Source organism: Branchiostoma floridae, chromosome 12, assembly GCF_000003815.2.
Source record: "Branchiostoma floridae strain S238N-H82 chromosome 12, Bfl_VNyyK, whole genome shotgun sequence".
In the NCBI taxonomy this organism is placed as follows: domain Eukaryota; kingdom Metazoa; phylum Chordata; class Leptocardii; order Amphioxiformes; family Branchiostomatidae; genus Branchiostoma; species Branchiostoma floridae.
This window is the reverse complement of record NC_049990.1, coordinates 7,247,968-7,274,329: the sequence shown is the minus strand read 5'-3', so window position 1 is coordinate 7,274,329 and position 26,362 is coordinate 7,247,968. Positions and strand designations below refer to the sequence as shown.

The following is a 26,362-nucleotide window of genomic DNA, read 5'->3' as shown; positions in this document are numbered from 1 at the left end:
TGATTTTCTCAGATGAATCGAAACACACCAACCCTATCCACAAACATGACGTTATGGCTAAGATAACTAACGCGGAATCGCGCAGAGCTGGAACGGATGGGGTGTCAAGGTCAGACCAAAGACGCCTTTGGTACTTGGAGGAGGAGCGCCCTCTATCGGTTTGAAAGTGAAGGACTGCAGCAGGGTGGAGAAGAACAGGAATAGCTCCATCCTGGCCAGCTGCTCACCAAGGCACACGCGTCGACCTGGATATAAAAAATGTCAAGTGGTGAAATAAAAAAAAAAGCACAGAAAATGGGAAGTGCCTCATCTCTAAGCCTGGCACTCGATATCAATAAGCTACGACGGGTTGTCATGAAATTTGGTATGTGGGTAGATCTTCTTATATCAAATAAATAATTAGATTTTGGGCCCTTGGTGGCTCTCCCGTGTACTACACAGCTGAACATTCGAAAGCTGTGTTTTTAATTTTGGATAAGCTATGGTAACGATTTTGGGTAGTAAATAGCTGTTGTGTTCGGATGTGACGTAAGCTTTGACCGTAGCCTCCAGCATTTTTCTTTGGAACTGCTGGCGTGTTTCAATTACAGGCTTTGAAACAGGATAAATTGAAAAGGGATGACTAAATTTTCATAATTCTTTACGACGATAGGTCACTACGTTTTTGACCAATTAATGTAATGGTATGTGGATTATGCAAACTGGAACTTGGTTTGCATAACAAATGAGGCAAATGAAACTTACACTTTTTTGCATATCTATGATTAACAAATGCTGCAAAAGCCTAATTTGTAAATGATTTCGTATTTGTGACATGAAAGTTTTGTAGGAGTGAGAATATCATGCAAATTTGGTTGATTTTCAATGTTACTAATGATATTGCTTGGCAAAGGTATAGAGTCTGTGGAACTCTACTTACCTGCTGAAAAAGGCATGAAGGACTCAGGCTTGTTGATGAAGTTTCCTTCCGCGTCCAGAAACCTGTCGGGGTCAAACCGGTCCGGATCAGGCCAGTAGGCGGGGTCCACGTGGAGGGAGTGCAGATTCACGATTACCTGGATCAAAATTAGACATACGTACGTGTACGCTGCAAGCATTTATAAGATATAAATGGAACTTTTGCCCACAGTCATGTAGCCAACTGTAACGGAAGTGAGTATTTGGGAACGTTACATTAAGAACATTTGTAATTTTATAATGAGTAGCAATACCTGGGTCCCTTTAGGGATGTCATATTCCTGCACTTTTACAGGCGCTGTCGTGGCGTGGGGAACCGAAAGAGGTCCGACGTAACGGATTCTCATGACCTCCATCAGGCAAGCATTCACGTAGGGCATCTGGGAACGGTGGGACAGGGCGGGCAGACTCTCACCAACAACGGCATCAAGCTCCTCATGTACCTGTTAAAGGAATAAAGCGGAATTGTGTTAACTGTTCAAAACCGTTAAAGCAATCTCCTTTGAAACATTGTTAAAGTTTGTAGAAGAAACACACAGAATAATGTTTTGCAGTCAGTATGGTATGCAAATGAAATTCTGAACCGAAAATGTGGTAAACTTTGAAGGATTAAAACCTAGCCTTCGTCGCAGTCTCCGAACGGGGCTGTATTTTGGTCTGTTTCGCAATTTTAAACGTTGGCTGGGTTCTCTTATACCGGGTACCGGGAAAAGGAGTTTGCCGAGGAAGGGAGGTTGCCGTGGAAGGGAGTTGGTGCCCCGGTTACGGTTTCCAACGGTCTTTGTTAGACCAGCAGGGTAACTGTTTTTTTTAAATGTACCTTGTTTTGTACTTCGGAGTTCAAAGTCATGTAGAGTAGACTCCACAGCAGTGTGTGGGTGGTTGTGTCTGTACCGCCGAGAAAGAGGTTCTGAGCTATGTACAGCACGTTTTCCTCCGTCAGACTCTTTTTCTGCTGTTCCAGCTCCAGCAGGCAGAAGTCGAGGAAGTCTCGCGGGTTCTCGCGATCCAGGTGTTCTCGATGGCGGGCCATTTCTTCTTTCAGCACTTTTTGGATCTTGGCGATTTGTCGAGATACACTGACGCTGGCTCGGTTCGCTGTGGATGGCAATATTCATAGATTGTTGGCTAAGTACTATTTTTGTAACACTTTGAAACGAAGGAAAGTTTCTTTATAATAAGGTATTTTTGTTATACAATACAACAAAGAAAAGTCCACCATGGTCGTCAGTCTCTACTGTAACCATACTTCAGAGTCGAGTGAACCATATACTAAAATCTTCTGGACAAGGGCAAAGTCCTGGACACTCAACAGTTACTTCATGATGGGAATACATGTAAACCCACACATATCGAAAAGGTGGAATCATTCGTCTTCTACTGTCTCCGAAAAAGGAGTCAAATCCAATAGCAATTTTTGTTGCTTTTTTTTTTTTGTTTATTTGAATTTATCACTAGAACTAGTCGCCTACTACTGTACACAGTTTACCATCGTTTATCATTTTTGTTACTTGCAATTAGCCATCGGGAAAGAACTTGCAAATAAAGTTTCATTGAAAGGTGTAAAAGAGACCATATACAGTACATGCGGCACTTCAGATCAACTGCTGACGTCACGTCATAAGGCTAACCATGGTCACGCGTCCGTGTGAATTGTGGTCATTCGAACCTGAAGAACGTTGCAGTACACATGGTAGAAATCACAATTAGGAAATGCTCAGTAATGAGAGCTCTACTCACCTACAGGAACAAACCGTAACAAAGGAAAGACGCTGACGATCTGTCCGGCTCCAACTTCAGCCATTACTGTGAAAATTGCTTCAGACAGCTCGCGGAACGTTTCATCCTCGTAGTCGTAGCGCTTTCCAAACGTCATGGAGCAGATGACGTTTGCAACCGTCACGGTGACGTCATGGGCGATGTCAAAGGGCTCACCCTCGTATTCTGCAATCTAAACAATTCCTTCATCAGTAAATAACGAGTCTATTCAGCGTAGAATCTTGCATAACTAATTTTGGCGACACTCTCATGGAACGGGCCTAATGATGTGTACTGTGTTAGGGTTAGAGTAAGAGTAAGAATTCCAGGAACTGTATATGAGTTTTCTATTTATAAACCGTCATGCGTATTTTTTGTTTTGGTACCATCCTGGAAAGACCTGGAATTTTGGCAACAAGGGACACATGTGGTAGACGTAGACATCAACCAAGAAGTAGTTATTCAAAGGTAACTAACCCTGTTTCGTAGATTGCTCGCTTCCTCGCGGATGCTCTCCTGAATGCTGCCATTTCCGACCTTCATGCCCAGGTTCTTTAAGGCGGTGAGTGCAAACTTCTTTCTCTGTTTAAACTGGGTCCCCCAACGTGCAGCAGCAATGTCTTAAGGAACAAAGATGTCATATGATATATTTACAATCATGTATAGCAGACAATTTATCACATTTTACCACATTATCTTTGTCATATCAAATGCTATGTAACAGTTACTATATTTGATAATGTTACCTGCGATCGCATGTAGATCAAATATAGTACATATTATTAAAATCATTAACGGTACACACCTCAGGTGTGGTGTACGACAAAAAGGTGATGAAAAGCTTCCGATGGTCTATGTGTGAGTTTACATTTGTGATTATTTACTGGGAAATGACATCAAACGCTAACGTGGCTGAAAAGCGTAGGAAATTATATGTTTTGGGTGCAAATTGTGTTTTTGCCCGAAGTTATTTCCGGGTATCCTTACGCCTTGAATGTCCTGTGACCTAGATTGACCTCTGAGGTGATGTGTAAGCGTAGTTGCAATGCCGCGCGACGTGGATGATTACAAAACTGTAGTTTACTAGAATTTTCTTTACTCGCAAGATTTTTCTCTTTCTGACAGTATCAGTCGTGTTTGCCGGAAAAATCTTTTTAATGGTTTTATCCAATGCGAAAATGCCCAATGAATTTTTTCCTCTCATTTTTCTAAATTAGAGAAATTGAAGGATCAGAAGTCAGTTGGCCATTTTACCCCCATATAGAATTAGTATGCTGCAGGATAATTTCCTGGAAGAGATGGTCGCTAGACTTGGGGGTGTACAGTCTCCAATTGAAACCCGACATAAACTGGGGTGTGCCCCCTTAATGGTCCATTGCGTAACAAGACTGTAGTTATACGCCTCCGCGGCAAGATTTAGCCTTTGTCCGCGGGGTATGGAGAACAGAATGGTATGCTTCCTCCCAACCCTTCAGGTGGCATCTCACTGCACTTGCGTCACGCTTGCGTCACTGCCGGGTTCGATACTCAACGAATTTTAGAGATAAAGAACGAATTTTCTTACTTTTTGTGTAGTTTGTCGTCTTCTAAGTCATATTTTTTCGTATTACGCAATATCTAAATTTTTTTAAAAATCGGAGAAAATAACAAAACAGTACGCATGCGAACGAACCTCACAGTGACGCAAGCTTGACGCAAGTGCAGTGAGATACCACCTTTCGTACATGAAAATGTATAGATACAGAAACTGATCGATGTCTCCTAACACTTACCATGACAACTATGTTTCCAATTTGGCAATGTAGAAAACTAACAAAGCAATGGAAATGAAATGTTTTACCTTTTCCGGAATCAACTGTCAAATCAAACAGGTAGTTTGGCGGCCTGGATGCGAACAGCTCGGACCTGTCCACGAGCGCGTCCTTGACGGCAGTGTAGCCGTTCAGAACCACCGCGTCTTCCATTCCCATCCTGACGGTGAAGACGTCCCCGTACTGCCGCCTCCACGCCGTCAGCTTGAGGTGTGGCGCTCGGCCCAATGCGAGGAGGTGCCCGAGAACAGGCACACGTCCTGCCGGGTAAGGAGGCAGGTTTGGGGAACGTTTCAGAAGTGCACATGCCAGGACAAACGCCGTACAGAAGACCAGCAAAGACTGCAAATTCAGCCCATAGATCTGTAAAGTGTCCTGCACGGACTGAATTATCCACCTAAAGACTGCGGTAGCCATTTTATAGACCACGACTGGAGTTGATAAAGGACAATGAGTAGACAAACCGGTTCAGGGGCGCACCTGTGAACTTAATAAATAGTACGTGACTCTTTTCGTCAGAAAATTTGTAACGGCAGTCAAACGAAACAGGGGGGCTTAGCTGTTGCCATTGGTAGCAAAATCGTAGCAAAGTGGTCTTACGGTTATGGTTGTTGACTTAGAAGCTGTTCAAAGGTTCTGGGTTTTAATTTGTTTTATCAGGCACATTTGTGTGTTGAACACGGCCCCTCCTTAATAGCCCTATGGCAATGTTACCTGTATAACAAAAGGAACCGTGTAGTTCACAGAACTGATGAGGCACGAAGTGATCGCAGTAGCCCGAGGTACGTTCTGACTGAACAAGAGCTATGTCGTAGTGAAGTAACGTTACATGTACGTTCAGACTACGACTACGACGTGCTATCAAATAACAGCCTATTTTCAGCAACACCACGACGTGGCTATCAAAAACATCAACTTGGCTAAAATAGTGCATGAAGACAAGCTACCTCACGTGTGGTCTTTCGTGATGAGCTTTGACATTGAAAGCTTGCCTCACCTGTACAGCACAGCTGACTGCACAGCTGTGCAAGTGACGCAATCCTTTTAATGTCAGAGCTCATCACGAAAGACCACACGTTAGGTCACACGGAATACCTGTGAAGTCGCTTGCCTTGAAGCACTATTACAGTCAAGACTAAGGGGCCGAGACTTAGTGTTGTTGTCTTCGTCGTGGTGTTGCTGAAAAGACGCTGTTAATTGATAGTACTCGAAGTCGTAGTTTGGATGTACTTCACTACGATATAGTTCAATTCCGTCAGAACATACCTCACACACATTGGATCCAGTTCTGTGAGCTACGCCGTAATAAACATCCAATCTGACTCTGAAATGTTTTGCAAATTTCCCGTTAGCCATCATTCGTGCTTACTTGATATCTTCGTCGCTGCATTTATTGCCTTTATTGCATTTTCCAATAACTTATGCAAATGAGGATCTCATTTGCATAATTAATGTTCAACGATGTTCATATGTACATAACTTTCAAATACTTCAAGTAAGAAGTAAAAATCATAGCCGCAGCATATTCAGAACTCGGAAATTTCCTTAACAGGCCGCTAGGGGGCCCAAAATCTAATCGTTTCCATGTCTCAACAAGACCTACCCACATATATACCAAATATCAATAGAATCCATTCAGGCATTCTCGAGTTATGCTGGTCTTCTACAAACATACATACAGACACATGCTACCCAAAACATAACCTTCTCGGCGAAGGTAAATATAACCTCCATGACATTTCATGGAGGCAATAAAAGACAAAATGGAGAAGAAAATCTTTATTGACGCAACAAAAATAACTTTCGTACGGTCAGCTACAAACTACAATGATGTTGAAGTTCAACCTATCTAACGGTAAAGGCTACAAAAGTCAATACGAAGTAACCGGGCGAGTTTACTAATAATCGTGGGTTTCAGTATCTTTTGTTGCTTGAAACATGAGAACGTTGTTAAGAATCTTGCAAGAACGAAGATTTCTTTAGATTGATAAGTGATATTATATGTTCCTAACTTTTCTTGCTTGAAACATGAAACCAATTTTGCAAAAACTGAGATTTCTTTAGATTGATATGGAGAACATTAAATGGGTCCATGGGTCCAGTATCCGTTGGGCAGGATATGACCATAATACGTAATGGTCATGCGAAAACTGTTTGATGTCATCATGAAACAAATGGAGGAACTCCCCATTGCTATTTTCAAATTTGAAGCTGACATGGCTGATTGTGTCTTGTAGCCAGCACATGTACTATGACTAACCTGGGAACTTTCAACTTTTGCAATTTTCTATATAAGGCATTGGTGCTTTGTATGCAGCTATAAGATCAAAGTACTCACTGCTTCTGTTTGGCGTTTTGAAGGGATATTGCTTCAACAGCGGCCTAGCTGTAGTTTGTGACTAGACCACAAGGCTACGCTGTTGCTTGGCAACAATCAAGGAACCCACTAACTGGCGCCGAACTTCAGAAATACAGACTTTAACAAGGTACTATAAGGTTAAACAAAATAGTACTATGCCAACCTTTCTTGCCTCTTTAATACTATGAAGTAGTTCTTATTCTGACATTTATTGTAGTAAGATTAGAAGTCAATTCCAGTACTTATCTTAAGTGTCGATAAGGCCACACAACAATGATCTGAAGATCTATTTCAAGAGAGAACAATAAACTTGATGAATCGAAACCCACTTACAATATCAATGGATCTGCTAAGGCTGACCCACAAAACTAACCGATTGAAATCACTTCCTGGCCCTCAACTTGCACCCAATATCAGCTAATCAGCCTGGGCTTGCTATGTATCGCATTGTTTGCAATCTCAATAAATTACATTGAATTAAATTAAATCAAACTACATCACTGCTGGATCCGAGCCATACCGTACTTCCAATTCCCGAGTATCCCGATACACCACTGCTACCTTATATTCAAATGACTGCGGACGCACACCCAGACACACCAAATACACACAGAAATTGATTACAAAACCCTCGTTTTCACGACGATGTCATAGTCTCCAAGCAGACCCTACGGTGCCTTAAAAATAGTATCAAAGCTGGCAAGGGACTTGGTATAGCGGCACCAAGTACTCCGGTGCCCGTTTGACTCCCTTTGGCCGGCTAACTCCCTTGCCAGCGTTGATACTATTTCTAAGGCACCGTAGGGTCTGTTTGGTGCCGCTATACTAAGTCCCTTGCCAGCTTTGATACTATTTTTAAGGCACCGTAGGGTCTGCTTGGAGACTAGATGTCAATAGTGTGTGTATAACAATAGGCACTGGTTGTCCTGGGATCCTTACGACTCGGACTTGTACGACCGGATGAGGAGGAAGACGAACGCCAGCAGGAGGAAACTCCCCATCAGTCCCAGCATCGCGCAGATGTCAACTATGACGTTATCCTAGAATAAAGCAACAGTTTGGTGGTGGTGGTGTTTTTTCTGCTCCGCATAACCAGTAAACCAGCTTGGAGCCCAGCCTTGTTAGCTCTGCTCCGCTCCCGACGGCCGCTACCCCACAGAGCGAATGTACATGTTGAGAGCGGACCAAAGTTAACAAGGCTGGACTCTAGGCTGCGGTAAACGGCCTCTAGATGTAACACAGCAATTTTGTACAAGCTGGCATGGGTTCTACAACATTGATAGTTTTGATCCTCTCACAACGGGTTAGATCCCCACCCATAAGTGCGGTGGGTTCTTTAACGATATGGCAAACACTGATATTCTATGGATCAGAACCCAGATCCTTTCGATTCTGATCAACAACCGTAGCCCAAAGACCACACTGCCACCTGTTGTTACAAACACAGACGAATAGATTCAATGCAAGCAAGAGAAACTTGGAAGCAGCCGTAACGTATTGCTCTTTGAATGATAGTACAATTGCTTGCATTCGACAGCTAGATACTCGGATACCGTATCTATCTAGCTGTTGAATGCAAGCATTTTTTTTATCCGAGTCAGATGGACCGTAACCACAAACAAGCGTTAAACTGAACCAACCTCACTGTACTTCAAAGCTTGGAGGACTTCCATTCCTGTACCAACGCAAGCACCGTCAGAAACAGGGCATGCTAGGAAAGACAATGTTTACTTTAGTAAACATGTTTGTTTGAACTTTGAACCTTAATTCATTCATGAGAAGCTCAAATCGGCCTTCAGGCCGCTTTTCATTGAGATTATGAGGAGGGAAAGGGTCAGACAAAATACAAGAGATACAGATTACATGGAGTCCTGAAAAATCTATCAACACAAATCTCTACATACGCATGGTACAAAAATTTCGCATAGTTGAGCGAAACCTCGGGGATCGTAGTCCGCTGTCCTCTGTAGATGCTCCTAGATATATACTGACAACAAATAGATACAAATACAGAAACTTCACCTAAACAAAAACTTCATTAACGAGCAAACTTACTTATGTTTGTAACGTCCCGCCACTGGTTAACGGTCAGGACTTCGTTCGAGTACTTGAACCAGGACAGGTACTCCAGCCAGATGAAATACACGGGAACCGACCTGTATGCAAAGGGAGGTAACCTCGGTTAAACAAGATGACACACCAGGGGAGCCAAAATCGAGATCTTCGTCTTCCCAACTCTTATCCGTATTAAAAGTAAATATCATTACAATCCTTCCAGAGGTCCTATATGCTAGTGTTATGCTGAAAGCAAATATCTGGAAACACTTACACATACACAGACAGACAGACAGACCAAAAGCAAAATGTCATATTTTCGTTGTTGTTGCACTTCTTTTGGTGTGACCCCTGTATGACCCCACGGAAAACCCTGCTGCTACCGGACTATTTTGGGGCAGGGTCGGGGCCCGAATGTTTTAAACTAACAGTTAGACGGCAGACTGTTTTATAATTATTGACGGATGGATGACACCTAAGTATAAGATCTAAGATAAAAACATCAGAATGGCATATGTACACAAGAGGGTAGTTATTTCCATGGAAACGGTGATGCTGTGGCTTACTGGGTGTTCAGGAAGAAACCTCCGAACAGGACGAGAGGGACGAGGGGGAGGTTTGCCGTAGATACCGCCATCTCTAGACTCGACGTGGAAGTGGAGACGATGAAACCTGAAAACAGACATCGTACATGCGTGTGAATATATAGTTTCATGAGTTGGGTAAAATACTGGGTATTTCACAGGTTCGTCATACACAACGCAATAAGCCAGTCTCAGAGTCTATCGTTTAAAACGCGCATTGTAATTGGATATATGAATTTTGGATTATACGTCAAAGTTGATTAGGTCCCTGGTCAGTCTTATATAGTGTCAGGGGCCTTCAAATTTGACGTATTACCCACAGTATGGTGCTGCACGTGCACACTTCAAACGGCGAACTGGCTTATTCAATAGCCGCGCTATGTTTTATGTTTGTTAGCTATAGCCGCGAGTGATCCACATACCGAAAGACATGGCGACGTTCGCTATGAGAATCATGGTAGCAACAGCGATCAGGTACTGTTTCCAACCAGGATACAATCCTGCAAGGCAAACAACAAAAACAATATAGAAGTAATAGAAGAATGGGAAGGTGGTACTATTATGCCTGTACTATATCCTGCTACTGAAACTTTAACATCAAGGAAAGTTGTTATTATAGATATACCCTGTTATTATAGAAGTTGTTCTATAGATATATTCTGCTGCTGAAACATCGAGGAAAGTTGCTGCACTATGTGCCACTAGGCACCACAAGGGATAACGGATAAATAGGGGAATTGTTTTGTCTGATTGAAGTTACACCTTTTTTTATGCTGAAAAAATGTGTTGCACTTACCCACCATCCAGTAGGTAATAGTCGTATAAACGAAGGCGACGACGGTCGTGGCTGGTATCTGGGGGAGGGGGCAGAGGGAGGAGATTACAACACAACACACAAACACGTACACACACAAACAAACAAACAAACAAACAAATACACACACACACACACACACACACACACACACACACATGACACACACAGATACTTGACCGTGCTCTACCGGAACTTTACCTGAGCTAGAACCTTGCAGATGAAGTAGACATCTGTCCTGTACATGCCGTCGCCATGTTCACGTTTGAAGATGCCCACCTCAAGCGGGAACGTCTGGAATGATATACGTTATGAACATAAAACTTGGCTAAAGTTAGCTATAATTGGTCAATGACGTTAGTCGAAAATTCTGTTGATTCCAATTTTAGTCAGGCCCAAGCTTTCGTGTTCCATAATGTAATTTCCAACTTAATAAACTTTCATGTTGGTTAGCTAGAATCGTTCTCACCTGCACCACTGCCATCATGTTAGGCATGGAGTTTTGTACCGTCATGAGGAAAAGGACGCCATTGAAGTTTTGAATGCCCGCTTGGTCGTACTTTGTCTGCAGGTACACCAGACCTACCAACAGGGAAACGATCTGAAAGACGGGTTGTTAGCTTATACGGCTGTGAAAATACAGGAAAGTTTCCTCACTCAAGGTTTATAACTGGAAATGAAACATTCATTTTTATTATGCATTTTGACCATTCAAACTTTTTAGTCTACATTACCATGGGACGGGAAGAAGCCGAACTTAGTAGTTATAAGGGTAGTTTTAGAACCCATGTCTTTGACACGTATTAGAAATCCTATCACTTACCTACTACTGTACTCCACAGCTTGATAAGGATAAGAATGTACCGTACGGGTTACTGTCATTATCATTAGCAAACAACGTTTACATCTGGTGCATAGAGTAATGACCCAGTGTTTCGTGTATCTCCAATGTTAAACTTGATTTTTGTTCAACAGTTACTAAACAAGTCTCATGCCTGCGTGTAGAAATGTCTACCTTAAGTGCTTAAAAAGAAAGTTATGAAACCCTTACAAGTGCCTGCATTAATTTTCCAGTGAAGAGCATGGGGTCCCGGACGGTAGTCAGATGACATCGCCACATCATCACCGCAAACTGCTGGAACCACGATGCTTTGTACCTACAGCATTGGACAAGATACCAATATGTAAGTCGTTGCTCTTACGTAATAGCACCGACCTCGTTTTCGTGCAGGCTCACGCTGCGCTGCGTTCTCACGGGAGTACGTTTCAAAATGGCCCTGGTAATAATTGTATGGTAATCTTGATGGAGGTATATTCTGATTTAAAAAAATGGAGGTATATTTGCTTACCTGTCAAAACTAGTCAGTTTGATGAAAAATTCTAAAAAAAAAAGGTTTGAAACTTACGGTGATCCCCCAGACCGATCCTCCAGCAGCTAAGCGTGAGATAAGGATGAAATATGAAAAGAAAGAAAGAAGAAATGACAATATCAATGTAATTATCCATGTTGACATTACATTGTGATATGACATCCTTGTTTCTGAAAATCGCTCACGATGCATCACGGAACACACATAAGTAGGGGGCGGTTTGAAATGGTGATTAAGATTCAAAAGGTCTCACAGGCAAAATGTATAACTGAAGGAACAATGATTACAACAAATCATAGTGCAGACAAATATTCAGATCATAACCTAAATTGGCTAACTTTATGTAACCTAAAATAGTTATGAGAAAGATAATTAAAACATGAGCGTTTACGCCTAGCCCCGCAGTCCCATCTGCATGGTTGATCTGATTGTTGATGGCAGTGCAATGATCAGACTGTTCGTACCGGTCACAAATGTCCTAGAGGTAGGGAGAGAGTTTTTGATAAATATGCTTCATTTTTACAATATTTGAAATTTATTACCAATTTCATTTTCTATAAAGATTACAATTCTCATAATGCCATCAGATGCCATAATACCGCCAAATACATTAATTCAAAGTGATTTAAAGAGATGTACCAATGCCACATCCTAATCTATTGTTTTACACAAGCTTATTTTTCAATCTTTAGTGTGTAAAGTTTATCTTATTTATGTATTCTTTTTTATTAATCTCAAGACAAGTGGGTGGCCCCTTCAACTCAAGTTGTACCTTGACTTTTGCCTTACAATCCCCTTCGTTCCCAGGTTCTATGGCCAACGTGTAGATGTAGAAGTCAGCAGGGTTATAGTTCGTTGGGCAGCTGTATCCAGCGCTTGAAAATTGGAAAACAAACTCTTTAACACGCATACTTCACACGAGGCAACATGCATACTCTACACAAGGCAACATGTATACTCCACACAAGGCATTTACGTGCCACATTTCTAAAAAAACGTATGTTGCCTAACAAACATTGTCTATAATACCTCATGAAGGTGGAGCCGAAACTCATTAAAACGTTTTGAGACAATCTGTAAGGAGGAAAATGTTGTAAGGCGGACAAAACTCGAAGGAAGTTTTTCATTTTTTTATCATAACATACACACGATACTTACAACTCCTCTCCAGTACACTTGTGACTGACTGGAATGCATAGCGTTTGCTCCAACATACTTGAAACAGTTATCAATATATAAAAGTACCTTTGGAAGAAGCTTACGGCGCCTGACGTTGGTCCCATGTAAGCGACACGACCCTCGGCAAGGAGTAAGATCCTGCAGGCACAGCGTGATTCCAGGAAAGAATGAAATGTGAAAAACAAACGTTGAAATAACTTATGAATTTTGTGTACAGTTGAATTCGGCATTATAGAATTCGTTATGCATGTAGAGCGTTGACATGAAAAATTCAACTTTAATTTCAAATAGTTGGTTAAGGGTTTATGACTCACTGTGACATAGCGCGCTATAAGCCACAATCGAATAAACCATCGAGTGAGCAAAGCGAACCATAGGTATTTATTAACTCATAGTTATGACGTACTTGCTTTGAAACTATGAGGAATGGAGGCCAGTGACTGGTTTTAACAGCCTAGCTATATGACAATGTTACTGACCGATCAATTTATCTACATGTATTTATTTATGAAGTAACGTACTGGTCGAACATGGTGAAGACTTCCGATGGCGGTTGGTGGATGGTGCAGACGACAGTCCTGCCCTTGATCGCCAGCTGCTGTAGACACCGCACCACGTTATGGGTCATGGAGGAGTCCAGCCCTGACGTCGGCTCGTCACAAAACATCAGCGACGGGTTGGTCAGCAACTGAAACGTAGTAAAATACCATAATTACGCCATTTGCTTCTCATGAGAAAAGCTAAAAGGTCGGACACAATATGCAGCAGGCATTGCGTAAACATTAATCCGGAACTGACGCCAAAATCCAACCGGAAACAAAATGGCGTCAAAATTAAACATGGCGGCTACCATGGACGACAATGACAACAATATAGGTTTTTGTTTTCACAACTATCGAGAACCTTTAACACACAATGTAGGATGTACAATTTCATCCAATCATTAGCTCCCCCAGGAAAGGCAACAGAAGGAGTGTCGAAACGAAAATCGAACTTCTTTCAAGGGGCAAGGAAATGGGCATTTACATTAATCAGATAAGTCCCAAGTTGAAATCTTTTTGCTACAGATAGAAAATGTAGAGCGTTGTCATCACCTCAGAAGCAAAGGCCAGCCTCTTCCTCTCTCCTCCTGAGATCCCTGTGGTCCTTCCGGGCGTTCCGATCCTGGTGTCGGCACACTTAGAAAGGCCCATCTGATATGATAGATTTTAAAAAGATACCCATTTGTAGCGGAGTTTGCGTTACACAGACTAGTCCATACGTGTCAAATGAAAGGTTAATTTAGTCACGTTACAACCTAAAGAACACACATATATACCTCGTTGATGACTTCATCCACAAGCTCCATCCGGTTCTCCCTTGTAATGTGCTTGTCCATACGGAGGGACGCCTGGGGAAAGGGGACGACAAAAATCTTCTCGTCAAAATGACAAAATGTTCTCGTCAAAGCAGTTTTATATTACAGGAAACACTCGGAGTATAATGCAATACAGTTCCTGTGACTTCTGCCTGCCTTACAATGTAGGTTGGTGCTTAGGCCGGTGACTGGCCCCTTGCTCTTCTCCGTCAAGTTTCTCCGCGTACTACTTCTGTTGATTTGATTACACTGCCCTTTTTCCACGCTTAGGGCATGGTCACAATCGTCGTGCGATCGTCGCACGATTTGGATGCCATAGGATCTTTAAGCAGGCTTTGACAGAACCAACGACCGACATGGATCTAAAACAGCATTTTGTGTACCAAGACAGTTGAACTTTGCAGGAGAAGTACATGATTGTCTTCCAAATTGCCCGAAGTTAGTGATCGTACGAAGTTCTTACGACCTATGTGACCGCGCTTGTTTATCTATTTATTTGTTTGTTTGGTTGTATGTTTGTTTGTTTGTTCATACCTGGAAAATGAGGTGCTCCCGGACAGTGAGGATTCCGACGAAGAGATCGTTCTGCTGAATGTAAGCCGACATGCTGCTGATGTTTCGAGAAAAAGGTTGTCCGTTTACCTGCAATACCAAACATAAGTGGAAGATATTGTACCTCCGTGTGGTATTTAGAGCTTTGTAAATTTCTTACCGTGCTTAATCATTTCTAAAATGTCTTATCATGCGCTTTTCGTCAATGTTAACCATTCAATGTGATGAATTGAGAACACTCAAAGTGTAAAACATATTCGACCATCATACCTTGACAGCGCCCTCTATGTCAAACTGACTGCAGTTCCGATGAGTCAGTGTGTTCAGCAGAGTTGTTTTCCCAGCACCACTTGCACGTGGAGGGCAGAAATGAAGGGTCGTTAACGTTGAGTCAAATATAATAGTTATCATACTTTCTACGTAGTAACAAACCATAATGTGTGTCTGGTGTGCATGTGTGCGTGTGTGTTTATGTGTGTGTGTGTGCGTTTGAGTATGTGCGTGTTTGTTTGTGCGTGCGTGTGCGAGTGAGTGTGTGTGCGCGCGCACGTTTCTGTGGATGTGTGCGCTTCTGCTGATGTGTGGTCTCTCTCTCTCTCGCTATGTGAACAGTCTATGGATTCTGAACATTCGTACATGTCAACGCTAAGACTAATGTTCCTCACCTTGCTCCCATAATGGCGAGTAGATTCCCAGCTTTCACAATTCCGCTCACTGAATAATTAGAAACGAATAACGCATGATTCTGATACAATAATCTTTCCTGTCACACATACAAGAACTTTGGAAAATGAGACATTTAACACTTATACCTTACCCCCTTTCAGTATATGCGTAGTGACGGGAGTTGCTTTATCTTTCCCTCCACCACAGCACCCCTTGTTTTCAGAGTTGACGTACACGTGCAGGTTTTCCCACGTGAGCTGGAGCCGCTTCTCTACTATGATGGTGGATCTCCTGCGCATGCGTGCAGCCGCTAACATCCGGGTACTGCCCACGGTACTCCGGGTGCTGTTATAGCCGGAGATGCTGTTCTCATGGTGGTCTATCAGGAGAGCAGTCTCGTCGCTAGGCCTGGTTCCCATGGTGCAATCACTATACGCAAACAGTGAAACAACAACACCATAGCACATCCAGGTAAAAAGATACAGAAGAAGGGATCTCTGCTGCAGTATCAAGGTCACATACAAGCGGCCCAAAATTGACCTTGACATTCGTCTTTCTAACACCTACCCACATACCAAATATCATAGTAATGTATCCAGAGGTTATTGAGTTATGCTGACTACAAAAATCCGGAAACACAAACAGACAGGCAGACAAACAGACAGACAGGCAGGTAGACACACCCATAACAATATCTCGAAAGACACAAATGATACGGTCAATTATTAAATGACACTCGCCCTGTCTTATCTGAGTTACGAAATGAAGAGCGGTTATACAAAAACATTGCATAACTAATCTCATTACCAACAGTAGGTGTTTATGCAAGTAACATAACAAGAAGATCTAATCGCCAAATTCCCACGTCCTTATTTCATTCTGTGTCGGTGATATGGGAAACCGACCAGATCACGAGTAGGTTCTGATTTACGTTGCCAACAGAAATTCCACTAAAATGAGTTTACTTAATAACATTAGTGAATCTAATGAATTTGAGAACTTGCTTGCGGACTTTGGTAACTACTGGACCGCTATGATACCGCCATTTCTTTGCAAATTATAAGTCTAAGACTACTAGCCTGGGAGCCATCCTACCTTATATTTACTTGTAATCCAGCCTCCTATTGGGAGGAGGAGAATAGCCCTGGTTAAGTCTCTGTTACACATAACCGACCACAGCCTCCCGACCTTCTTCAGACCATGGTTGGTCTTGACCAAGGTCGTTTGTGGTTGGGAGTTGGTCAGCGAGGCTGCCTATCAGTTTTCCAAATTCGCCTGCGCCAACCGGCCATGGGTTTTAAAACAAAATCAGTTACATTCTGCTTGAATGCAATCAAAGAAGTGAGTTAGAGCGGATTCGGAGCTATGAAAGATATAGAAAACGATGGATCCCTGGGTATTCAAACTCCGACTTTGGTTCGGAGAATGTCGAAAGCAAAGTTGTTGATTTAAGTGCGTTACAGGGGCTTGAACTGTCCAGCATGGCACCCAGGACGCAACAATGTATACATGCCGCAAAGACATAAAATATATGCCCATGTCAATATATGACATTCTTAGCTTCCAATGAACGTTCTTACCTGCTTTTTCTCCGACTCAGAAGCCTCTTGTACTAGTTGAAGGGGAGAGAGGACTATCTTGCCTCCGACTCGAGTGAGCCAGTGTCCAACCTCTGATGTTTGTATTGCGTGTGAACGCGCAAGATAAAACAACGCATGCGCTATGGCGCGAATAATTCGAAACAAAAACACTTCTAACGTGTTATGTTACATAAGCACCCCTGTTAGTATGGCATAAACATCAACAAGATGATGATGGCCAACTTAACACTAAGAAGAAGAAGAATGAGCTCCTTCAAAGGATCGGAACGCGAACAGGCATTTGATGTATATTCCGGTAGATGTCGTTATTTTCGAGAAGGACAATGCACAAATGAATATACTTTTAGAAGATATCTTACGCCGAAGAACACTTGTATAAAAGGAAGGTATACTGAAATCGCAATGATTTTTTAGTAGTTTTCAAGGACAATTTTCTTGCTTTCTCCTTTAATCGGTCATTGTTTGTCGTCAAATGTAACTAATACGCAAACACCAGCCGTATTGTCGACATGTAGCATTTCATATATAATTTATTCAGACACGTGATGACTAGTATCATAGAAATCTACTAGTTTACTACCAGTTAGAATGACGTCACACCTTAACTTTGCATCACATTCCCATTGTACAGTCAAGGGCAAGACAAATTCAATTCAAAACGCAACTATACAACTTTTCACCATTTCACTCCGCTAGCTGGACATGTTTGGTTGCTTAGAAGAAGTCTCATACTAACGTTGTATCAATAAATGCACATTCAATTCCTTTGACTACATATACATGTATTAACATGTTCAGTTGTTTCCAATGTTTGCACAATCTTTAAACGTATCAATTCATCACTGACGTCAAAGTTACTAGACATTTTGGGCTGACCGCCCGTCCTTTCTGCCAACACGCCAACAGCACATTGTCTTTCGCGCGTACGAGCCAAACCTCTCTCCTAGTAACGCATAAAAGACGGGGTTTATCGCCGAGTTGGTGACATACAGAAGCAAACCAAGTTCAAACAGAGCATCAGGAATATGAGTCACCAACTTGAACTCCAGCAGTAGCGTATTAATCTGCCAAAGAGACAAGGCAACGACAAAAAAGCTGACAACAGCGACCACCATCTTGGTAACCTTGTTTCTTGACTCGGTTGCTTGTTTGCATTGAGTGGACGGCGGGGTCTGTCGAAGCTTCCGCCATATCACACTGTAGAGGTTGATCATGATGCACGTTGGGAAGGCGTAGGTAACCGCAAAGTTGTAAACAACACGCAGTTTACCGTACAGCGTTGTGGATACCGCGGGCGGATGCAGAAATTTACAGGACGATCTTGTAATGTTTCCTCCAGTTGAATGATTTTCTATGACGTAGACAAAAAAGTTGGGGTCTACGAAAATCGGTGTTACGGAAAGTGCAGCAGCACACCATACAGCAGCACACGTGATCCAAGCCTTCTTCATGCAAACACCTTGCTGTGCGATAGGGTCAGTGATAGCCTTGTACCGTTCGAAACTGATGGCGGTTAGAAAGAACACGCTGCAATGCGAACTGCCGTAGCTCATGACGTAGCCGGCAACGCACATGTCTCGCCCAAATATCCATCCGCTGTCGTGTATCTGAGCAACTGTGTCAAACGTGATGGACAAACAATACGAAGCGTCCGCCAGAGCTAAATTGAGGACGAAAACATTGGGAACCGTCCGCATGTCGGGATACCGGATGATGATGTACAAGACCAGCAAGTTCGCGAGGAATCCTACGATTGCCACTAGTTGACTGATGTACACAAAGACTAGTACAGTGGTTGAAGTGGGATTCATCGGCCACTCGCTGTAGCTGATGTTCAAGGTTTCAGATCTGTTGTCATCGTTTATGTTAGGGATGAAATTATCTATGATGTTAGAGTGATTCATGGTCCTTGTTCTCATACGCTTTTCGATAACGTACTAGAATTATGACAGCAGGTCGAATCAGGATATGATCAATGGAAGTATCACAATGTGCAATTTTCTTGCAGATGTGAAGAAGTCTCGCTACATTGTTTCAGCCTTGCGAAAAAATTAATGTATGGCCCGCTACAAATGCACCGGCGTCTGGTGGCGTCAGCGTGTTGACAGAAACCCTACAACAACAAAGGTACATTTATGGAATACAAGTGGTAAAACAACATACCACAAAACCATTATTTACGTGGCGGACGTGTCACCGAAATCCAAAGTCATTACCATCGATCATTTCCTGACGTACTCATGGAAAATCGCGCGAAAACCAACAAACATAAACGCCTTATGTACTAGTATATAAACACCATGAACATCCTACCTGTATGTAGTCCTCTGGGAACTCCTGGATGATAGTGGAGCATGGGCAGTCTATTATCACTACATTGATAACCCTGCAGCACGGTAAAATCTCTCTTACCCCTGTATCGTGTTGCTGTGTTGGTCCGACTGAAGTGATGTTCAATCCTCCTGTTTTGCTCCTGTGCACTCATTGCAATACGGGCAATAAGCTAACATTACGGAAGCTCAATCGTCTTAATACAGCTTGCCGGAGAAGATTACTAGTACTCATCATCACACGGACTAGATTCCGGGCACGGACGTGTTCGCTCGAGCAGACCCGGGCAGCATTCGTGCAGTTCTAATGCAGTTTCGAGTCACTTCAGCACACAGAAAATGATATCAGACTCAGTGTACCAGTTAGGAAGTTTCACGGTCATGAACACTCTTAGGACTCACGAGGTCTCAAATGTATCCATGTTAAAAGCGACCGTGAAGACTAAGTGGAATTTGCAGACGTGCTTAAGAGACGAGCATCCATCCAGCATATCAAAGAGAAAGATGTCGTACCACAATTACGGAACTGTGCCATTTACATAGTGATGGTTTTTATTTGCATGATCCTACCCACAAAATGCAGTAATTCGATAGTGTTACGTGGGATACTAAGTACTATTACATGTAGTGTTACAACTGAATAATTGGGTAAACAAAACATATGGAACTATGCTATCACTGCACAATTAACCCCCCTCATATAGTTGATATGATGATGAACAATTTGATGACCATCTTATCACTCTCTCACATCAACTCACAGGTGTCTGGTTCAAACTTGGCGGTGACCCAGCTAGCCCGACATGATTTCAACTCATTTGCCACAAATGCACGCTGAAACCTGTTGGCTTACTAGGTGATCGGATTGAGCTTGTCATTACCATTTCAGCACCGAGGACTAAGCATGGAGCCGGAACAAAGATTCTCCCTGACCCAGTTCTGGTTGTCGTTTGAGGATGAAATAATATTTGTATTGATACACATCTCTATAATCAGATGCCTATTTTCCCTTATGAACTCGTTTGTCTTTTATTATAGCTGCCGTGGCTCATTGAAGGTTTATATGCACATTTTTCATATACTACGAAGAACGACAGTACAAATCTCCAACAAATCTTCCGGTCGTAAAAATCATAACTGCTGGCTGGGCCGGGCTCTTTGCAGAAGCAAAAATATTGTTTATGCCAATAAATATGCAGAAGTTATGATTTTGTCATTTTGAATCATTTTTGGTATAATTTCTTGATTTTTATGTCATGCCTTCGATTTCCAAAACAACCCCGCTGGGTAGTGATTTTCGAGAGTGGACCAACGCTAACAAGGCTGGACTCCAGGCTGGCCCAGCCCCGAATAGGTAAATGCGGCCGTAGTATGACCAGAAGCCAAAGTTCCTTGCTACATGGGCACATCCCAGGTGTGCGTGTTAGTATGGAGTTATGGTAGGTTTATCAAGATAATCCTCCATTCTGTCTGCCTGAAACAAATCGGATTCCGCCATATTATGTCTTTACAACAGATTTAGAACTCAACCTGAACATTATCCAAGGATAGATGACACTATGTATTACGAATACGTGCTCTAGCACAAGAACGCCTATGACCCATATGATGCCCTTCAAATGGTTTTCTAAAACAAAACAAAAGAGTATACGTCACGTTGCATACATACGCGTTAATGGAGACAGATATCAGTGTAATAAGCTTTAGTACATACAAATGAGGACAACTGGACGATAAGAATGAACAGCTCTTCATGTTTATTAGAAGTAAAAATGATGAATATTTGATCATTTTACTTTTCTTTACAACACACGAAACATATGTAATTTCCCGTGCACTGTATACATTACATTACATTACATGTTATTCATTGTAAGTTATTATGTATATTTTAAGAGAGAGAGAGAGTGAGTACAAAGGATACGATGTAAGAGGTACTGCAAAACAAATACATAGAACGGAAACGTAAATTTGCATTCTAGAGTCGTGTATCATGAGACGGTTCTGACGGGTGAGATCCAAAATTGATATTGAACTCTTTCCGAATACACCTTTCTTGTTGAGCATTGTTTCCACATAGACGCCATTTACAAAACAGAATATTGATATACCGTCTGAACTTATCACCCAATAGCGCGTAAAAGAACGGATTGACGGTAGAATTTGCGACATACAGAGCCAAACATACGTCATACAGACCATAAGGCATGTTTTGAATCAATTTAAAGTATTGAAGAATCCAGTAAGTGTGCCACGGGAGCAAGGCGATAACAAAGAAGACCACAACAGCGGCAACCATCCTGGTTACTCTGTTCCTGGACCTGATTAGATGCATGGATAGAGTAGACGGTTTCTTTTCCCGTAGTTTGCGCCATATGATAACATACAGAGGTATGATGATACACAACGGCACTGCGAAGTTTACTGTAAAGCTGTAAATGCCACGGAGTTTGTTAAAGAGTTCTTCTGGTATACCTTCTGGCGCGAAGACATCGCACTTGGTTACGTGATGAATTTTGCCCACCGACTCACAGGAGTAGTAAGCCTCAACGTCGGTTTTCACGAAAACCAGAGCCGGCGCCATGATGCGGCAGCTAAACCAACGAACCAAACAACAACGCTAGCTCCCCACGCTTTCTTCTGAGAGATTTTCTGTGAGTGTCCTATCGGATCTGTGACGGCCTTGTATCGTTCAATGCTCAAAGCAGTCAGAAACCAGACGCTACAGAACGCACTGATGTACCCCATGATGAAGTAGACGTTACACATCGCATTGCCGAGTATCCAGCCATCTACGTGTAGAGCATACAAGGTGTAAAGAGGCGCAGCACAGCAGTACAGCGCGTCTGCGGCCGCTAAGTTTAGTACAAACACATTGGGAACGGTTCGCATGGCTGGGTATCTAGCGATGATGTAGATCACAAAAAGGTTTGCAAGCAGTCCTACACCTGCCACCAACTGTCCGATGCATACAAACACTAGTTCATGCGTTGGTGAGAGAGGTTGTGGCCATAAACCTCTTGTATCGTTGCTGCAGTTGAAGACACTTGTGTTGTTGTAGGCTGTTGAGTTGGCATATGAATGCATATTTGTAGTAATATTTGAGTAGTCCATGGTTCTATTTGTCGTCTTCTCTGTATGTATCTACAGAAAAATGAAAAATGTGACAATGCCTTTTGTTCAACACATGTCATGGACATACCGTCTTCAACAGAATGTCGCCCAAAACTCAAAACTGTTTTGAAAAAAATGCAACAACAAGGGCCCAACCTATGGATAGCTTGTCAGCCCCTGAGAAGACATAAAGCTATTGTAAGCAGATATAACGGCATATTATTACCAACTCTGAATCCAACTTTGGTCGTAATGAACTTTGGTACAGTAAAGCACAGAGACATGGAGCCTTGATAACCTACCTTTTCTGGTTTCTTCTAGGAAACGTTCTGTGATGATGGGAATCTGCAGGTGTTCACGCCGTTATTGTCAGCCGACGATGGTCATGGATAAAACTGAGCTCCCCCAAGTTTATATACGGGTATTGCCCATTGTTTCCGGGGGAAATGATAAGTCTATAATGGCATAAGGAGTTGGGTTAACTTAAGAGGAAGTAGATGACTTTTATCATATTTTTGTTACGCCCACTGGCTATTATCACCCATAAGAACTGTCTGATGATGCCGACAGAAGGCAATACACTTGCCTGATGGCTAGCGTCAATCTGAACTGTTGACCTAAAGCTTAACGTGACAGATGGCGCATGTCGTTTGCTAATCCGGTAACGTCACCCAGTAAATATGATTTCATCTAAAACATAACCTACCATATATATCCTTACTGACGTTTCATTGAATGATTTCGAGTATTTGATTTGTGTACATTTATGTAATAGTTTCATGTGTCTAACGGCGATGCCAACAGTTCTCTCTCTCTCTCTCTCTTCAAGCTGCTCTTTCAAGTCATTTGGGTTGGTTTTCTTAAAATACAATACAATATTCTTTATTAGAAATGGTGGCACTGTGAACAGTTCTACAGGATATGATGTTACATGACCTCGCATAACCTCGCTAATGTATTGATTGAATTATCTACTGTAGTAAGCTTGTTTGCCTGCATACAATATCAGTATAGCTCCATGGAATTGATGGCAATGTCAACAGTTGTGTGGGAGGTCATTTAGAGACTTAACCTCGGATGGCTTCATGATTATATACTTTAAGAGTAAACTGTTGGGTGATATACTATACTAGATGCAAGTACATGTAATTGCCATGTCAACAGATTTGTGGGAGATTGTTTAGGGACTGGCGGAAATCGCCTAGGTCCCGGGTTGATTTTAACTCTGAGCTGACCAAAAGTAACAGATATAGCCCGATAGCTGCAGGGCGTCCCATGGGCCCCACGTAGAAGTCCCGCCCTTAAGTGCCAAGAACAGCTCGTGAACTGCCCGTCAGGGCCACTTTTTTTCCAATCATGACCTAGGCATAAGTCAGGCAATATATATCCCGTAGGCTTTTTTTAAGCTTATAATATGCCTTTGTTATAATCTAAAATAAACAAGGAGAAGCTCGCATTGTAGAGCTATTGTAGGCTAGTGTTCTGTGAACTTCTAGAGAGCAGCCGCAGGGACCCATAACCCATAACCCCAGGGCGTCAGGACAATGACCTCCACCTCCTGCGTGTCTCCGTCTGCCGGACGTGATTGGGAGGCCAGCGTAATTACTTTTATAGTTGCGGTTAGTTGCGGTTTGTGCATAGCTTCCGGTTGCTGATTGAGTAAAAAGGAGTGTAAAAGGTCACGACTCCAAGGGCACTGCTCATACTGGTTAGTGTTGGCACGGTGGTCTCGGGTACGAGCCAGTATTAAAGTGAGCGGGGGTCAGTACAGATCTCTACATGCCCTTTTCGTGAACCGGAGACAAGCTTCTTTTAATTTCCCGTGATTCATAGGGAAAGATCTACTTTCACATGATCACGTGAAGCGTAACCGGTGCCCTCCTGAATCTAGTGCGTTGTTATCCAACAACGTTGTTATCCTTCCATGAAGGCCCCCATTTGTGACTATGCGGCCCAAGCATCCTCTCTGAAGATGTGGCGCTAATGTAAGGATGAGCACTCCATTTACCTGAGCACTCCATCTACCTTAAACGTTACACTGCTGTGATACGCCGAAGAGCGGTTATACTGGCTATATAGATACAGCAAGTCGACCTTGTCCAGATTCAAATCTGTAAAATACCTGCTGGGTACGTATACATTTTTCTGTCTCAGTCTTCGAGTTGCTACTTGGCAACGAATTGATATAATACTGTTGACCATTACCAAGTTATCATTCTCGGTTTTATGGTGATGCCGGCCATCTCCGTTCAAAAATTCGTTGCGTATATATGTAAGACTACATGTTTTATATCAAAACTCTGAACATTATTAACACCTGGCATAGGTCCAAACCGGCCACACTGAGACATGTTTCACCGATGTGACTTAACCAGTGGTCTCGAATGAGCACATGCACAATCTGTTCATGCTTTTATAGGCTTACGTTTCTCATTCGTCTTCCAACATGACCTTGACCTTTTCTGTGCCGACCTTGACGTTTAGCATTAACCTGACGTCACAGGAGCATGCGCACTACAAAAAAGCGGCTTCTTACATGGATTGAGGATGACCTTGGACAAAACAGTCGAACCGCAGGTCACCGTAGAACACGTTATTCTCTGAAATACCTCTTACGCCGGGTCACGGACTGACCCCGCTGCATGGTCAGTGGTCAATGTGAAGGTGAGGAACTGGACTGTCCGACTGTGGACAAAACTGACTGTGCGCCGGCAAACTGGAGGAAAGATAATCACAAATACACAGACCGAAAATTGCTTTGTTTCGGGGGCCACAACGTTGGCTGAACTTTTGCAATGCAATAAATATCCACATGGCTGTGCTGGGCAAATCCTGTAGATGTGAAAAAGTATAAACATTATGTAGGTTTGAGGTCTTTTTGTTGCACAACAGGCAGTTGTTTATACGCATACAAGGGGTCAAACCAGGACAAACTGCGTTCCGGCTTATGACCTGTCGAAGAGAAGGCTGCGCAGAACGGATGCGCATAGAGCTCTGCGGTTCGACTGAAAACATCCGTTTCTGATCACCCGTTTCGGGTGTAAAAGTTGGCGCTAGGGTAAACCCGTTATCAACGCTTAGAGGGAAAATATCCCACTATAAAATAGACATATATACATTTTGACCAAATGTTTCAAGTGGATCAAGGAAGAATTGATTCTTAACGCCATGATGGCATGACAGAACTTTAAATTTACAACAAGATTACGGTTTGCATGGTGCCTAGGCCTAAATATAAAGGCAGTTCTCAGTTCTTAGGCCTAAGGACACTCTAAGGAATCTCTGAGGAAGGCCTTGGGTAGCCTGGATACCAGGCCCCAACCCTATCTGAAAATGTCGGAATGGGGTCTGGTATCCAGGCTAAGCCTTGAGGGACTAGGAAAAGTTTCCTTGTCGGCATGTTGGCCCCGGCCCTAGGAAATAGTCTGGTTTCTAGCATATGTACGACGTATGAATCAGTCTCCAAGAAAACAATAAATGTTTTTGACGATGATCAGTAGCCATGGATCTGTGGGGTATGCCCATTGCGTGCCTTTTCTGGTTTCCTGTTGTCCAAATCAGTCTTACAGTAAAAGCAAAACCAGGAAAGACTTCTATGTACCAGATAAAAGATCAAGAATGTCTTGCAAGACAGACCAAGTCTCGGATACCGTGTTTTCTAGCCTGGATGGACTTGATCAGCCACGGATCCTAGGTTCGAGCATGTTTAAGGGATTGCATTCATCACTTCGGCATGATGAACAACTTATCTAAAATTTATGATCACCTTATCGCGAAAAGGCCCTCATGTCAACTCACAGGTGGATTTGTCCGGATCAAACTTGACAGGGATCCCGAAATGAAATCAATCATCTG

At 42.6% G+C, this 26,362-nt stretch overlaps 3 protein-coding genes across 3 annotated transcripts; all 3 read right to left on the bottom strand.

The window, feature by feature from the left end:
• Positions 1 to 1,129: 1,129 nt before the first annotated feature.
• LOC118428092 (cytochrome P450 2U1-like) lies at positions 1,130 to 5,275 on the bottom strand. Its single transcript, XM_035838061.1, has 6 exons — positions 4,556 to 5,275; positions 3,193 to 3,335; positions 2,698 to 2,908; positions 1,778 to 2,055; positions 1,212 to 1,400; positions 1,130 to 1,141 (listed from the first exon to the last, which is right to left on the bottom strand). The coding sequence occupies exons 1-6, from the start codon at positions 4,941 to 4,943 to the stop codon at positions 1,130 to 1,132; spliced, it is 1,221 nt and encodes a 406-aa protein (XP_035693954.1). The 5' UTR covers positions 4,944 to 5,275.
• A 2,481-nt stretch (positions 5,276 to 7,756) lies between these two features.
• Positions 7,757 to 18,760, bottom strand: LOC118428091 (protein white-like). The gene is made up of 22 exons (XM_035838060.1): positions 18,485 to 18,760; positions 18,000 to 18,127; positions 15,614 to 15,891; positions 15,462 to 15,510; positions 15,067 to 15,145; positions 14,779 to 14,886; positions 14,206 to 14,277; positions 13,982 to 14,080; positions 13,409 to 13,575; positions 12,954 to 13,025; positions 12,481 to 12,583; positions 12,100 to 12,186; positions 11,745 to 11,773; positions 11,390 to 11,495; positions 10,808 to 10,939; positions 10,540 to 10,632; positions 10,321 to 10,378; positions 9,947 to 10,024; positions 9,507 to 9,612; positions 8,941 to 9,041; positions 8,526 to 8,596; positions 7,757 to 7,925 (listed from the first exon to the last, which is right to left on the bottom strand). Exons 1-22 carry the CDS (start codon positions 18,758 to 18,760, stop codon positions 7,821 to 7,823), a joined length of 2,397 nt encoding a protein of 798 aa, XP_035693953.1. The 3' UTR covers positions 7,757 to 7,820.
• Positions 18,761 to 21,371: 2,611 nt separating this feature from the next.
• On the bottom strand, positions 21,372 to 22,285 carry LOC118428090 (somatostatin receptor type 2-like). Its single transcript, XM_035838059.1, has 2 exons — positions 22,026 to 22,285; positions 21,372 to 21,987 (listed from the first exon to the last, which is right to left on the bottom strand). Exons 1-2 carry the CDS (start codon positions 22,283 to 22,285, stop codon positions 21,372 to 21,374), a joined length of 876 nt encoding a protein of 291 aa, XP_035693952.1.
• Positions 22,286 to 26,362: the final 4,077 nt, after the last annotated feature.